A 16,921-nucleotide genomic window follows, 5' to 3' on the forward strand; every position below is an offset into this window, starting at 1 on the left:
TAACACATATATACGGAATCTAAAAAAAAAATGGTACTGATGAACCTGGTGGCAGGGCAGGACTAAAGATGCAGACGTAGAGAATGGACTTGAGGATATGGGGGCAGGGGACAGGGGGGAAGGGGAAGCTGGGAGGAAGTGAGAGAGTAGCAATGACATATACACACTACCCAATGTAAAACAGACAGCTAGTGGGAAGCAGATGCATAGCACAGGGAGATCAGCTCAGTGCTTTGTGACCACCTAGGGGGTGGGATAGGGAGGGTGGGAGTGAGACACAAGAGGGAGGAGATATGGGGATATATGTATAACGGATTCACTTTGTTGTACAACAGAAACTAGCCCAGCGTTGTGAAGCAATTTTACTCCAATAAAGATGTATTAAAAAAAAATAAACACAGCAGGTAAGCAGTCTGTAACCATGAATCCAACTACTGAGATGAAACTGCCTAGGACACACTGGAGGGAGCCACGGACACTCTTGCACAGCCCGTGTGGTGTCCCCTGGGAGACTCACAGGTATCTGCCTGAAGGACCGCTCCAAAAACGACATGGAGACTGAGTAGAAGCTGTTCTGCTTCTCTAACTTTCCAGGCAAGGTCACTTCTAAGGCTCTGACTACTTTCAAAACCTACGTAGACTCTCTTTTGCTCCATCCTCTTCCTCTATGTATGGCTTACAGTGTAGCAGGTACAGAAAGAACATGCCATGTGAGGCTTCCTCCCTACACCTAACCCTATACAAAGATTCTCTAAACTAAAATCCCATGAGATTCTAGGCTGACAGGGCAAGTGTGAGCTAAAAAGCTGTCTAAAGAGCTAACAAACAAGATGGGTGAGAATTAATACGTGAAGCTTAAATAAGGGGAACTTTTCATTATTGTGTGAATGAATAAAATAGTTAATAAAAGATGTTAATATACTGCTACCATTTAGCCTCCACACTTTGGCATCCTCCCAAACAATCTAAATATTTCTTTAAAAAACTACTTAGAAGGACGATCTTTATGTAGACCTATCTACATTATCAGATCACTGAAATTTCTGCACGCCGAGGACAAGGGTGAAGCACTCATCTGCAAGAACAAGATGGAGTTCTGTCTCCAGGGGCTGCTGCTCTTTTCATCTGAGAAGGAAGTTGGTGCCTTCTGTGTTGTGGGCTTTGTTCTGTTCTGATCCCGAGGCTAATGGATATACTCCTGACTAGAGCTCAGAGAACCTGGACTCTACAATGACAATTCCATCCACTTTTTTTCTCCTGGTAGAAATTAGAAATGAAAAGCTTACTGCCCTTCCTGTTCAGAAAGTTGAAAAAAGGAGTCTAGAGTCTAAATAATGGCTTTAGAATTGGAAAGAAGTTGGGTATCTTCTGGGTGTGAGGCTGTTAAGGATTTCTTCCCTATAATCATCTGGAAGCACGGGGGATACTGTCCAGGATGAGACTATCTTCTCAGTTTATCTATAGAATCCCCTGAAGACTCAAAAGTCAATTTTCTTCAGCTTATCACAGCAATTAAATTGGACATTCCTTAATCAGTTATACATATACATATGTTCCCATATCCCCTCCCTTTTGCGTCTCCCTCCTGATTAAATTTGTTATAAAGCAAAAAAGAAAAAAAAGTGGACTCACAATTCTACGTCAAACTGAACGTTTAAATCTCTGCATCAGTCTGTCTCATGCTGGCAGCTTATAACTTGGGGTAACACTTCTGGAGTTCTCCATTTGAATATTGTATTGTAAATGCAGTCACTCACCCTGTTTTAGCAGAACCCCCAACAGGGACGCGTGCATATGGATAACAAATAAATACCAGTGCCTGATCATAAAACCTCCACTCTGGTCCAATGATCTCTCTAATAATCCAGGGTATTCCAAGGAAACTAGGTCAGGACAGGGCAAGATAGCTCATATTGATCCTATACCCTTCCCAAAGGAATCAATAACTTTTTTTTTTTTTTGGTATACTTATCACAAATGAAATCTATGGAAAATAGTGGGAAAAAATCTAGGAATTCTGTGACTAGAAGTGGCAAGATTAATTTCCTTCTTTCTCAGAGAAAAACTGAGGCCCCTTCAGGTATAGTACTATGCATCTATAGAGAGTCAGTATACTAGGCAGAATAATGATCTTACCCAAATGTCTACATCCTCATCTCCAGAACCTGCGAATATGTTACCTCACATGGCAGAAGGGACTTTAATTAAAGACCTTAGATGGGAAGGGGTGGGATAGGGAGGGTGGGAGGGAGGCAGACCCAAGAGGGAAGAGATATGGGAACATATGTATATGTATAACTGATTCACTTTGTTATAAAGCAGAAACTAACACACCATTGTAAAGCAATTATACTCCAATAAGGATGTTAAAAAAACCCCAAAAACCATAAAACTATACAAAAAAAAGCTCATATCTTCTTTAGACTTCATCCTATGGAAATTTAGAGCTGTAATAAAGAGGAGAAGACTATAAATTGTCATGAAGACTGCTTGACACAGTGAGAATGGAGCTGATAACTTGGCAGTCTCTGAAAAGGCATGGAATCTGACTTGGTGAATAATAATGAGGAATGGAAAAACAGAGTGGATAAGGTAAGATGATGAAAGTACAATGGTTCATTGTGTAATACAAGCAGGAAGAGAAAAGTAGTTCATCTCTAGAAGTTCTTGTGAACCTGAGAGCATTGAGATAAATGACATTTGCAAGGACTTCTGGGAAGATGATGAACTGAAAGTGCCCGGAATGCTGTCCAGCTACTACTCGGCACTATTTCTCTAAAAATCAATAGATTCCAGAATTCATTCCCTTTCTGTTAATAGAGTTCCTGTGATTTCTCTCCATTTGTGTCCGATTCACTTATTTAAATTTAATTTAAAAGAGGTTTGATGTTCAATTTACAAAACTGAATTTTTATCATTTAAAAAAAAAATCTTAGGGCTTCCCTGGTGGCGCAGTGGTTGAGAGTCCGCCTGCCGATGCAGGGGACACGGGTTCGTGCCCCGGTCCGGGAAGATCCCACATGCCTCAGAGCAGCTGTGCCCGTGAGCCATGGCCGCTGAGCCTGCGCATCCAGAGCCTGTGCTCCGCTGCGGGAGAGGCCGCAACAGTGAGAGGCCCGCGTACCACCAAAAAAAAAAAAAAAAAAAAAAAAATCTTAGATGGGGAGATTATCACGCAGTATCTGGGTGGGCCCAATGTCATCACGTTGGTCCTCAGAAGCAGAGAAGGCTGTGGTCAGAGAGGGGGCGGTGACTACGAAGGGGCAGAGAGATGCACTGCTGCTGGCCTTGAAGATGAGGAAGGAGTCACAGGCCCAGGAGTGTGGGCGGCCTCTAGGAGCTGGAAGGTAAACTGATTCTCTCCTAGAGCTCCAGAAAGAAACACAGCCTCGCAGAAACCTTGATTCTAGCTCAGTGAGAACTATTTTGAACTTCTAACATGAAGAACGGTAAGATGATAAATCTATGTCATTTTAAGCCACTAAATTTGTGGTAATTTGTTATAGTAACAACAGAAAACTAATACAATCAGTATTTTCATGGCCTTATACACTAGAATTTCAGGATCCAAGATGTGTTTTAACTACTATTTATTGTTTAAAAATGCTGTGTTTTGGAGCAGGCCTCTCCACATTAATTACTTTAAACTTTCGAAATCTATAAAAAAGAGGTTTTAAAAACAGCTTTTAAGAGTTACTAGCACTGGCCTTTAGAGCGGAGACAATTTCACTCAAATACCATCCCTAATGTAAAACACTCAATATAGTATCTCTTCTTTACCTGAAGATGTTTACAAACCAAACTCTGAAGATAACCTACAATGGTTTATCTAAGATTAAAATTAGCTATTTTATTTTGTACACTCTCATATCCTGCCCCTATAAAAGGGCAATTCACTTGACCAACACATTAGCATAAATGCCTTATTCTAACTCATTTAAGGCTTGGAGCTCGTTATATGTCCCTTCATCTACCAGAATACCAGAATACACTTGTCCCTCGGAATCCATGGGGGATTGGTTCCAGGACCCCCCTCAGATACCAAAACGTGCGGATGCTCGAGTCCCTTATAAAAATGGCATAGTATTTGCATATAGCCTACACACATCCTCCCATATACTTTACATCATCTGTAGATTACATATAATATCTGACACACTGTAAATGCTATGTAAATAGTCATCATAAAGGTAAATGCTACGTCAATAGTTGCCAGCACAAGGGAAATTCAGGCGTTGCTTTTTGGAACTTTCTGGAAGTTTTTCCACCCCCAAACATTTTTGATCCATGGTTGACTGGATCCGGGGATACACAGGGCCAACTGTACCATTCCTAAGGGTTAATCCCTAATTAAATCAGCAGTGAAGACTCTCCAAGTCAACGGCAGTGCCTTAGCTCCAACATACCTAAGTTCGTCCATCTCCCTTTTCTTTTTCATCTCTTCCTTTTCTTTCCTTTTCATTTCCTGAATCTGGGCTTTCTTCTCATTCCTCTCTTCGCGGTCTCTGCATTCTTTCTCTGCCTCTAGGTCTGGGAACCGCTCCATTTTGGTCTTTTCCAATCGGTTCAGGATCTCATTCACTTTCTTCTCCACTGTCACAATTTTCACCTTGAGGGAGATGGAGGGAAAAAAATACTGAACCTTTATGGCTTTTCTCTTCCCCCCAGAATAGGGCAGGGCTTTCCAGCAGCTTAGCAACCCAGCTTGATTCCCTTTAGGAAAGAGACATCATGCTGAGCCCTCAACAGCAGAGACAGACACCCACTCAGCGCCAGGGCACTGCCACCTCCGGTGATGCTCACACTTACGTCCTTCTGCCTGTGAAAGCCTATCTGTCCCACATCCATGTCGGCCGTTTTCTTCAGGTTAGACCACGGGGTATAAACCACATTGACGTTGTTCATCTTGCAGCCTGCCAAGAGAGACTGTCTTCAACATGTGGGCAGGAGGACGCTGAGCAATGCGTCCCCTCACCCACAATTAAGTCACCATAATCCAACAGAGGAACAGGCTGAGAATGAACAAGCCACCAAGTGTTTCAAACCACAAAATACTTTTTTTTAAAAAAAGAAGCCACCCACAAAGGCAAATGGGAAAGCCAACCAACAATTCAAGCTAAAGTATTCTGATGAAAAGCAGGGTCAAGAGATCAGCTTCAGGGATCTTTGAGACTCTCTAAAATTGAATGCAAATTTTATTGTATGTGTTTTTAAACAGGAAAGGACCAAACAGGTTTCCTCAGATTCTCAAAGGAGCCCTTGATCTAATAAAGGTTAAGCAGCAAGATAAAGTGATTCAAGACACCGGATTCTACCCTGCACTCCCCTAAACCAGCTGTGTCGCTTTGGGAAAATCCCCATGGCTCCTGGCATCTCATCTGAAACATGAGGAAACTGGACTAGTTTAGTAGAGCTTTTTGGTTTTTGTTTCTTTAGCTGTGGAACCTCTTTTACCAAAGAAAACATAACAAAGTAATCAAAGCAGAGATACTCTGGAGGAAACGGGTGCCAGGTATCCTGCTCACTCCTCCTCCTCTCCCCTCACCACCCCCACTTCGTGTTTCCCCTCCACCCCTGACAGCCTCGCGGGCGGCTCTGAGAATCACAGTTTAATCACTGGTCTAGTGCTCTCTAAGGCCCTTCCAAATTAGATGGCAATACATTTCAATGTTCATTAAATGGCCACGTACACTGGGGAGATCTGGTGAACACGACCTTACCTAAGCGATCAGTTAACATCGCCAAAAACGAGGCAAACTGGCAGCATGTGCCTCCTGACTGTAATGCATGAGACTTCACTTACGTAGTATTCCTGCCACAAAATGCGTAATGTGGTCCTACTGAACAGGAAGCATCGGACCAACCCAAAGTGGTCTCCACTCTAAAAGTGTCAACGTCTTGAAAGACAAAGAAGTGTCCAGATTAAAGGAGACCAGCGATACATGACAAGTGAATAGAACGTATGATCCTGGATCAAGAACAAAAAACTGCTATAAAGTGACGGTAGTGGGACAACTGACAAAACTTACATATGGACTCTGTATAACAGCATTGTACCCATGTTACATTTCCTGAATTTGATCACTGTAATGCAGTTACTTACGACAATGTACTTCTTAGGACATGCTGAACGGTCATGATGCCTGTGATTTTCTTTCAAATGGTTCAGCTAAAAAACCATTGAGTGAATTACAGGGAGAAGGCAAACAAATAACGGAAAAACTGCTGATTCTAAATTTTCTTGCAACTTTTCTGTAGGTTTGAAATTTTTTTCAAAATTAGGTCAAAAAAAAGAAATCTCCATGTGCAAGGCACTGTGGGAGATACAAACATGGATCAGATAATGGACCCTGCCTTTGAAGATTAAAGGAAGACAGATAAGTACATAAATCATTTCAATGAAAATTAGAAGTTATCAAGTGATATTGGAAAGATACAGGTGAAGAGTTAAGGGAGTTCAGAGAGGGCAGTGGTCACTCAAAGCTGGAGGAAGGAAGAGGCTCCGTGGGAGAGATTAAGTTCCTTAATTCTTAAATTCAGCTTCCTCATCTATAAAATGAAAGTGATATCTTAATTCAGTCGAGTTGATCAATGAACAATCTGTAATATTCCTGGCACAGTGCCAGGCATGTAATTAACATTCAATGCTAGCTGTTATTACTATTACTGTAACTACAGCGTAGCTCTTGAACCTGAGCTCGACTCTAGACATGTGATGACTGAGCAGGAGTGTAACACTGAGGGCAGAGGGAACAATACAAGCAAAGGCACAAAGCAGGAAAACAGCAAATATCTGCTTTGGCTGGAGTATGAAATACATGAAGGGAAACAAAGTCTGTGGTCAGATCAGAGATGCTTAAATGCCAGCTGAGAAGTTTGGGTTTAACTGTAGAGGCAAGGTGAAGGCTGTCACAGAAAGTGTCTAAGCTTTTAGAAAGTTTAATCTGGCAAGAGATTATAAAATGAATAAAGAAGAGGCTGACCAGATTCTATGACGACAAACAGCCCTGAAGGTGGTCAACCAGGGAGGGAAATATTTTAATAACACAGTGACGCAAATGTAGTGTACTTAGCAAATCTCACAGCAAAGACAATCTTCTTCACTCCTCAGCATCCTCTGCTATTGACTCCTGAGAGTGAGACGCTTGGGCTTAGCTCCTTATGAGTGAGCTATCCCTGTGGAAGGCTGAAGAGGAGAGAAGAGTGATTCAGTGATTCAATGGCTCTTCCTCTTTTCTGCTTTCTTTAGAGCTAGTAAACTATAAAGGGATTAAGAAGAAAGAGGCCGGGCCAAGAATAACGAGTCCAAAGCTCTTTTAATAAATTCACAATCTGCTAGCCAGGGGCACAAAAACACATTAAAGAGGTTGCAACACACAAGGAAGGAGGATAATGACGTAGTTTCAATTTTCATTATTTTTCTTTCCATAACCAAAGATTTTAACTGGAAATCTGAGGAGCTCTTCTTCTACTCATAAAAATGCAATGTCCTAAAACTAACTGCAATTTAATGACTTAGGGAGTTGAAAGTGAATGGCTCTGTAAGACAAGACTTCCAGTTTCTTTGGCTAGGCACCTGATTCAGTAAAGCTGCCGAGTGAGATGCAGGCAACGCCGACTAAGTGATGGGGGAGGGAGCACACTGCCCAGCTCTTCTCCTCGAATCACCAGCTCCCGGGACCCGTTGTCATCTCTGTGTCTGCCCCATGCTTATCTTCTATGCAAACCACATTTTTTCCGAACCCTCTGGATCACCCCTCAACTTTCTATCAAACCAAACTTACCTCTACCTTATCCAGGTCCAGGTCCTACAACTAACGTCCAGTGTACTAGCTCGTTCCTGGCAGAATACCATCACCCAGCTCCCCTTTATAACTGCCACCTCCACTCCATTAATTGTCCTATACTGACTTGACCAATTAAATCTTGTACAGTAGAACTAAACCAGCACCAAGGCCAATACTGCAGGTCCTACTTAAAACATGGAGGCCAATTGTCTCAACACTCTTTGCACATTAGAATCACCTGGAGAGCACTGTAAAAATACTGATTCTAATGCACAACCCTAGACATATTATTTAAGATTCTCTGGGAGATAACAAGATCAACGGACTTGACATCTTCACAGTTTACAGGGAGAAGAAAGTATGGAAGGAGAGAAGGAAAGAAAGAAGAAGTAGGAAAGAGTAACTGGGAGACTTGGGTCCTAGAATCTAGTAACAAATCATGGAAACAAAGACATCAACCAACATTACAAATAAAGCCATGAGACACATCTCTTGTTTGGCAATTAACATAATGTAATTTCCAAAAGTCTTTCTACAAGTAACCTTAGGGGTAGGCAGGTCTAGACAATTTTCTTTTCTTTTTTTTTTATTTATTAATTTATTATTTATTTTTGGTTGCATTGGGTCTGTTGCTGTGTACGGGCTTTCTCTGGTTGCGGTGTGCGGGCTTCTCACTGCAGTGGCTTCTCTTGTTGTGGAGCATGGGCTCTAGGTGCACGGGCTTCAGTAGTTGTGGCACACGGGCTTAGTGGCTCCGCGGCATGTGGGATCTTCCCAGACCAGGGCTCGAACCCATGTCCCCTGCATTGGCAGGTGGGTTCTTAACCACTCTGCCACCAGGGAAGCCCTAGACAGTTTTCTATTCAAGGTAAAGAAAACTGGGTAAAAAAGACTTGAGATAGGGCCATGAAAATTAGAGGGGCAGGGAGGTTGGCTTTCAGTTCTCTGACAGGCAGTGCAACTGCCATCTTAAAGAACAAAACAGGGGAAAGGCATGTTACATGTCATTCCCTTGACTCAAGCTAAAGTCAGTAATATGTTCTCTAAGATGTAATCATTTCAGACACAGAGAAAGCGGTGTTAATTCTGAAAACACCTCTAGGAAAACTGACCTTGAATGCTATTGGCCTTCACAAGATGGGCACAGTCCATCAGTACTTCCTTTGGAATGTCTTCTATTTTCTCCCCCTGAAACACAAGAATAAACCAAATGGTCCACTACCTTGTCACTGATCAATACTGGAGCACTTTTATAGGGCTCTGCAGGGGCTCTTCAACTGTATTTCAAAACATTGAAAAATGAAGTCCATTGTGGAAATGTTTAAGAGAAGGCAGTAATATGGAAAGTCCTGACTTAATAAGTGGGGAAAAAAACAGGGTATGAAAGAAAACCACTAAAATATTAACTGTATTTATGTCTGAGTCATTTTTCCCTCTTCTCTCTCTTACTTTTAGAAACCTTGTGGAGAAATGGTGCCTATTTTTGGCAATGGGAAGTCTTCTTAGCTGAGGTCCCTACAAACTCCCTCTCAAGAGACATCTTCTAGTTTTGGGTCTCCGTGATCTGTTAGGTCATCTACCCTCGGCATTAGTCAGGAACCAAGCTCCTGGTGTGTTAGATGTGACCTTCTACCATAAAAGAGAAAAAATACTGATTCATTCTCTTTACAGATACCATATCAAAGTCAAAGCTGAATAAGCAAAGCCATTCCAAAAGAACAAAAATATCTGAGGCAAGAGCTAGTGGAAATCAACTCAGCACTTGGCTGTTAGGCATGGGATTACTGAAGCACTTCTGTCTGGGAATGAAATGTTTTATCTACCTAAATATTTGAGATAAATTAAGTTTATTCCATTATGTTTCTATTTTTTTCCTTATTTTAAATGTTTCAAAATGGAAATCTCAATTACCTAAATGTTGACCAAAAAATACGTGATTTAAGGTTGTCACTACTTTAACGCCATATCTCATCCTGTGAGATCCCCTGACCACTTAAATAGAGGATTCTGAATTTACCATCTTGATAACACAGTGTCATCATCATGAATATCAACCTTTACACTAGGCTGTAATACAGTGATAGTGATGCCTTCAGGGGCATCTAAAATACACAGAAGCTGACTGACCCTATACTAAATAAGTCAAATCAATAATTAAAAAACAAAACAATAGCTACCACTTTTTGAATATCTGCTTTTTGAGTGCTAGGTACACTAAATAAATGGCCATATGAAATGGATAGTACTACGCTCGCTTTGCCAATGAAGAAGATGAAGCTTAGCGAGGTTAAGCAACCAGGCCCAGCTCCCAGTATCTAGTAAGTGACAGAGGTGAGAGGTGAACCCAGGACCAACTAAAGCCATGCTCTAACAACTGGCTCCAGAGTGTGGTGCTTATGGAGTTTTTGTGGGAACGTACAGCTTCTTGGTGCTTGATATCAGGCTATGTCACAACATCCCTTCTTGCTACCTGTACCTATTGCTATTCCTGAAGCAATAGCCTCTTCTTGTTTTGCTACTTCTAATATAATATGAGCAGACCAAATAAAATAAAATAAAATAATTCAGCTTAGCACTATGCATAAAGTCAGAGTAAACAAACTCTGCATGGAGAGTGTAAGGTACTCTCCATATGAAAAGGCCAGAATTTTGACTGTGGGCTTTGTGCCATCTGTGTTAATGAGATAAGCAACCTCTTGATAAGGGAGATTTTTCTATAGGTTTCCAAAAATCAAATAAGCCTAGGAAAAAACACTTGTTGAATATCCATGATCTTCAAGGCTTGGGTTGAATTCACCTGAATTTGACAAAGAAAGAATGAACACACACAGCGCTTAGCATGTGCCGAGCATTATTCTAAATGCTTCAGTTATGCTATAGCTCATTTAATTCTCACAACAACCCAGTAAGACAGGGACTGTTAGCTCCCTTTTACGGATGAGGAAACGGGCACAGCTGAATAACTTGCTCAGAGTCCAACAGCTGATAAGCAGCAAGGCCAGGATACAAAGCTGGCAGTCTGGCTCCAGAGTTTGGGTTCTGAACTACTTATACCTAGTCTCACTGCATCTCCAACACTTACTTGGTACCTACTAAGTGCAAAGGGCTATGTTGTTTACTGCAGGAGATCAACCAGGTAAAAGTTCCTTAAGGAGCACATATTTTTATCTAGCACATTATGTGCTTCCAAAAGAAAATGAAATCAAACTCCTGTTCAAACAAGTTCTAACTGGTGGCAAGGTGAACCTGGGACTACCCACCGTTATTTCCACTTTCTGATGCAGCAGAACCCAAAGGAAAAAATTTAATCTGAACCAAAAGGAAAGTTGGGAACACCATACTTTATTTTCTCTAGACTTGAAATAGTTCCAGAATGGCAAGAAGTTGCCTAGGAGAATTCAGAATTTTGTTCCAGCAAAGAGTTCACAATCTTCTTTTTTTTTTTTTTTTTTTTTACAACACAGTTCTCAAAAATATAAATAGAATAAGTAAAGATGTGGTAGAATGTTTTACCCTGTTAGTAAATTAAGGAGTAAATATTATAAGCATAATGAAGTAGCATCTTGTATTTATTAAATTGGTCAAAAGGCTGCAATTTTTCTGAAGTTATAAAACCCCAAAAAGTTTTTGGAAAACCTATATATATCAGGTAGCATTTTAAACCAGCATAATATTTTCAAAGGGCAGTCTGGCATAAAAGGAGTTATCAAAATGTTTATATCTTTTGACCCAGTAATTTCATTTCTGAGAACTACTCTAAAAAAAGAAAAGAAAAGAAAAGAAAAATAGAAAGTAGTTCATTAAAAAAATATTTCTTGTTGGGGATTCATAATGCTGAAAACTGTAAACAACTTATATTCTGACAAGGGAGCTTTCAAATTAACTGTGGCATATCATCAACTCAAAGCAGCCAGTCAAAACAATAAATATGAAAATAATGCAGTAACGTGAAAAAGTTTGTAAACTGTCACTTTAAAAGTAATACAATCTTTTTGATATCACGCTCCATGAGCTGTTCGTGTATTTTGGAGATTAATCCTTTGTCCGTTGTTTCATTTGTAAATATTTTCTCTGAGGGTTGTCTTTTTGTCTTGTTTATGGTTTCCTTTGCTTAAAAGCAAAAGCTTTTAAGTTTAATTAGGTCCCATTTGTCTATTTTTGTTTTTATTTTCATTACTCTAGGAGGTGGGTCAAAAAAGATCTTGCTGTGGTTTATGTCAGAGAGTGTTTTTCCTATGTTTTCCTCTAAGAGTTTTACAGTGTCTGGTCTTACATTTAGGTCTTTAATCCATTTTGAGAAAACCATAATTCAAAAAGAGACATGTACCAGTGTTCAATGCAGCACTATTTACAATAGCCAGGACATGGAAGAAACCTAAATGTCCATCGACAGATGAATGGATAAAGAAGATGTGGCACATATATACAATGGAATATTACTCAGCCATAAAAAGAAACGAGATTGACTTATTTGTAGTGAGGTGGATGGACCTAGAGTCTGTCATACAGAGTGAAGTAAGTCAGAAAGAGAAAAACAAATACCATATGCTAACACATATATATGGACTCCAAAAAAAAAAAAAAGGTTCTGAAGAACCTAGGGGCAGGACAGGAATAAAGACGTAGAAAAGACGTAGAAAAGACATAGAAAATGGACTTGTGGATACGGGGAGGGGGAAGGGTAAGCTGGGATGAAGTGAGAGAGTGGCACGGACATAGATACACTACCAAATGCAAAATAGATAGCTAGTGGGAAGCAGCCGCATAGCACAGGGAGATCAGCTCGGTGCTTTGTGACCCCCTAGAGGGGTGGGATAGGGAGGGCGGGAGGGAGGCTCAAGAGGGACGGGATATGGGGATATGTGTATGCATAGGGCTGATTCATTTTGTTGTACAACAGAAACTAACACAGCATTGTGAAGCAATTATACTCCAATAAAAATGTATTAAAAAAAAAGTAATACAATCAACCAGGGGAAGCCAAGGTGGAATGCAGACTGAGACGAAAGAACCTAAGTGTGTGACAGACATCACTGAAGGGCATGAGGTGGGGAGGGCGGGGAGCAGCTGACAAGTAACTGTGACAAACAGCATTTTGAATGGAAACTGTAATTGCACTGTACTTCAGTTGATAAAGTTGTTTCTTATGGGGATACAGGCTAACAAATCTGAAACCACTTCCATATATACTGGATTCAGATAAGCAAATGATGGTGGATGGTGGGAGCCAGGCTTCCCACTGTCTGAGAAGGAAGGAATAGATAAACAAGGAAGGAATGTGAGAAAGGCCCCTGTAGTAACGGGTTCATCAGAGACACCAGTCATGGTTAGCTTACTGTAGATACAGAAAAAATTATGCATACGAATGACTCACACGGGTTAGTATACCTACACCTATTTCCTAGCTCTGTCACACGAGAGGGCCTAGAAGCAATGATACTCTAGTAGCAGTGAGCACACCCAGAGTCCAGATCTTGATTTCTAAATACCATTTCCCAATAAAAGAAACCAAAGTTCCTCAGAGAAATGGCTGATCCTAGAGCTGGAGCAGGGAAAATACAAGGTGAGCCTGGAGCATCCTGAGTGTCAGAAAGTAAGGAAGTGCTCAAAAAGTAAAACGACAGGAGCATGTCCAGGGAACACAAGAGCCAAGCTGGCAGAGTGAAAGCAGGGACAATTTTAGCAACAAAATGACACAGTACTGGATTATAACCCAAAGTGAAAAGTAAATGTGTGAGTCCGTACTGATATAAGTAAATGACTGAATTAAATACATGGGAGAGAAGAGATGAATCTTCCTTACAGAAGGATTCCAAACAATATATGCAGGTACTCCCCAGGCCAGGACGTGGAGCTCTCCCCCTTGAGTACAGGCTGGACTTAGTGACTTGCTTCCAAATAATAAAGTATGTGGGGAGAAGAGCAACTCTCTAGTGAAGAAACCTGACAGACATTACCCTGGCCAGGAGGTCAAGGTTAACACCATCGGTGGTAAGTCCTAGCAATGCATATACTCCTGACATGATGGGATAAGAGCACTTCACCTCTGTGCTAGTGTTCCCCCAAACCCGTAACTCCAGTCTAGTCATGACCTGGTCAGTACTTCTCAAACGGTCAAGGTCATGACAAGCAGGGAAAGAGTGACAAACTGTCACAGACCAGAGGCTAGGCAGACATGACAACTAAAATGCAATGTGGGACACGCTGGACCAGATCTGGGAACGGAAAAAGGACAATAATGGAAAAACTGGAGAAATCCAAATAGAGTCCAGAGCTTAGTTAACAGTGATGCATCAGTTCTGGTTTCTCATTTCAGACAAATCTACCATGGTAACGTTAAGATGTCAGCAACGGGGAAAACTGGACATGGGGTATATAGGAACCTGTACTGCCTTTGCAACTTTCCTGGGAATCTAAAATCATTCCAAAATAAATATTAAAAAAATACACATAATTATCCACACCCTATGATTCAACTACACAAAATACAACAGATGGATATAAAGACAGATTGGAAGAACAGTGGTTTTAGGTGACTAGGGAACATTAAATCTTTTCCCTTTACTACAATAATGCTGTTTTAAACCTCCCAAAGCAGCCCCTGATAACTAGGAACATATATGCCCTTGGTGAGGCAGGAGAATCACATGAGTCTGAGAAAAAGGAACTACGACATGATCTTCCTAGAAGAAGACAAAGTCCAGTAGTGTCAACTGAAGTGACAGGGAGAGAGAGCAGAGGTGACACACAGCACACCTCAGCTGGCAGGACAAGGCAGTGCTTCTATCTGGGAAATATGTGCTGTGTCCCCTTCCAAGCCTCAAAAATCACCAGAATTGCCCTTCGTGATTTCCTGGGTTGGGGGAAGACATCTCTTCATTTGCTAATTTGTAGACTTTTGTACATGTTTATTACTCTAAACAATTTATTTGCCAAAAAAAAAAAAAAAAAGGACAGAGGACAAGATAGGATGCTCCTCACTACAGAAAAAGTCACGAATCCATGTTTAAATCCAGTTACCTTATGTAATCGAAGGTATACATGAGCCGAAGAGAGTTTGTCCACATGAAACCTACAAAGAATGAAAACCACTTTTAGCAAGAGGTACAAGATAACCATCTCCTCAGGCCACCTGCATTTAAAGCATTCCACTCCAAAAATATTAATTCAGTGCCTACTGCACACTGAGCACTGTGGGGGGCAGAAAACAGTCACCACCTCCAAAGAGCTCACTATCAACTGGGAGAGGTGACAAAAACATGGAATGTTCTGCAGCTGTGTGAGGCTAAGTCCCAAGATGAGTACAGGAGGCAATGAATGTTAAAAGCCCAGGGAAGGGTGATTTTTCAAGTGAGGAAGAGCTATCAGTGACCCAAGGCTTCACTGATGAACTGAGACTTGGTGGGTCCCAAGCTGAACCACGGGACTTAGAGCAAACACGGGGAAGGAGTTTTAGGGGAGAAGAGAAGGGAATGAAAGAAGTCAGCAAGACTCCAGGGTTTCCAAGCCTGGGAGACTCACAGGACCACTGACAGTAACATCTTACAGTTGCAGAGGGAGCCAGTTTGGCAGAAAGATGACAGGTTTGGTTTGGGAAATCCTGAGTTTCAAGCAATGGCAAAACAATCCACAGCGAATGTCAATCACAGAGATGGAAGAGTCAGGTGAGGACTGAAGCAGTAAGCAGACCACATCACCAAATGGGTCAGACCAACAACTCATCCAGCTGCATTGCCTCTGACAATGACACTAATATGTGCCTCCTGGGAAAGCACGGTGATTGCCCTTTATGACGCTGTCCGAAAAATATTCAGAATGCCCTCTCACCCCAGTATCCTAAATTTACCTTTCATTAAGGCTCTATCATTCACCAATTTAATTAAATCTTTTAAAACTTACTTCTTTTTTCACCTAGTCCAACATTTGGGGATTTTAAGTTTTTCCTATTTACAATTCACCAAATGAAGGTGACCGCTCTCCCCAACACCCAGAGAGGCCTCCAGAATGCCAGCCGACGATGTAACACACGCCTGTCACCTCGTGATTTTACACGTTTTTGGCAGTCTATGATGACTCTCGGTTTTATTCCTAACCATTAGTGATAGCCAGAAATGAGTATAACATCTTAGTTTGATTTATTTGTCTTCTGCTGGTTCATTTACTTGTTTGCATTCCCACGTAAGAGATTGCTACTGATTATCATCTTCGGCTTGGCATTTTCCAGCCAGAAAATGTGTTTTTTGAAAACCTGGAAAGTATACCTCACTACTCTGTTTCAGAGTCTTAGGAAAATACCCCATTAGTAAGCAGGCTCCACTGAGAAAACTTCTCCCATTCCAATTTGTGTTAAGTTCTCTATTTATAACAACTCTTTTCTACATACCCATAGTAGCCTGATTGTATTCTGATTTTCCTTAGAGGTCTCTGATGTGGAATTTTGTCAAAAGACATACACAAGTAGTTTAATGTACATACACACTGGGTTCATACATAGGCAGTCAAAGTACTAAAACACACCCGGGAATATCACTGCTGATCTACACCAACTTCAGGCTTGTAGGTACACCTCTACAAAGTGCAAGGGGAATGCATGTCCCAACGGCACTTTGGTTGAAATGTAAAACGAACAAAAAAGTCAGTTCTGTAAACAAACTATTTTGAGCGAGTTTCCTTAAAAAAACTTCCAAACCTCCCAAACCTCCCAAAATGCTCACTCCAAGTTTAAATTATGCCCACTAGTTCCCTAGTTCCCTCTCTTCCTTGTTACCTTCCTCTCCCTGCTTAATCACTATTACTCTTTATTGAATGCAGAGACTAGAAACATGAGCATCCCTGACCTGAGAACGCAGAGATGCACGGGACCCCAAGCTTGGTCGTTTAACTCCTTAAAGTGGGGTCTCTGGAAATACTACTCATTAGGGGGTTTGGAAGCAGTGAACGCACACTCTTTGTATTTTCCTTTGTTTAAAATGAATTTAGTTCCATTCTCATTTAATCCTAGAAAAATTCTTTGCTTAAAAGCACCTTAGGAGGTTTCCTGGTATAAACTTAGATGCTGACATTCCCAGAGGTTAAGTTCCAGGTTGAAGATCTGCCCTGGAATGTAGATCAACTGATTCATTCTTTGCACGCCC

The 16,921-nt window shown here is 41.2% G+C and overlaps 1 protein-coding gene across 2 annotated transcripts in view; it reads right to left on the minus strand.

Annotated features, from left to right (window-relative positions):
* Positions 1-16,921, minus strand: part of CCDC25 (coiled-coil domain containing 25) — a 37,664-nt gene that overhangs the window by 9,194 nt on the left and 11,549 nt on the right. Inside the window, exons 4-7 of one of the 2 annotated variants that reach the window (XM_081236249.1) lie at positions 14,808-14,859; positions 8,900-8,975; positions 4,810-4,913; positions 4,407-4,609 (exon numbers count right to left, since the gene is read on the minus strand). In XM_081236249.1, the coding sequence (XP_081092375.1) occupies positions 4,407-4,609; positions 4,810-4,913; positions 8,900-8,975; positions 14,808-14,859 (435 nt within the window). Of the gene's footprint in view, positions 1-4,406; positions 4,610-4,809; positions 4,914-7,083; positions 7,187-8,899; positions 8,976-14,807; positions 14,860-16,921 lie in introns of those variants that run through there. The other variant, XR_014016010.1, reaches the window with a different exon arrangement.

This window comes from Mesoplodon bidens (genome assembly GCF_964165515.1).
Source record: "Mesoplodon bidens genome assembly, chromosome: 6".
Classification (NCBI taxonomy): domain Eukaryota; kingdom Metazoa; phylum Chordata; class Mammalia; order Artiodactyla; family Ziphiidae; genus Mesoplodon; species Mesoplodon bidens.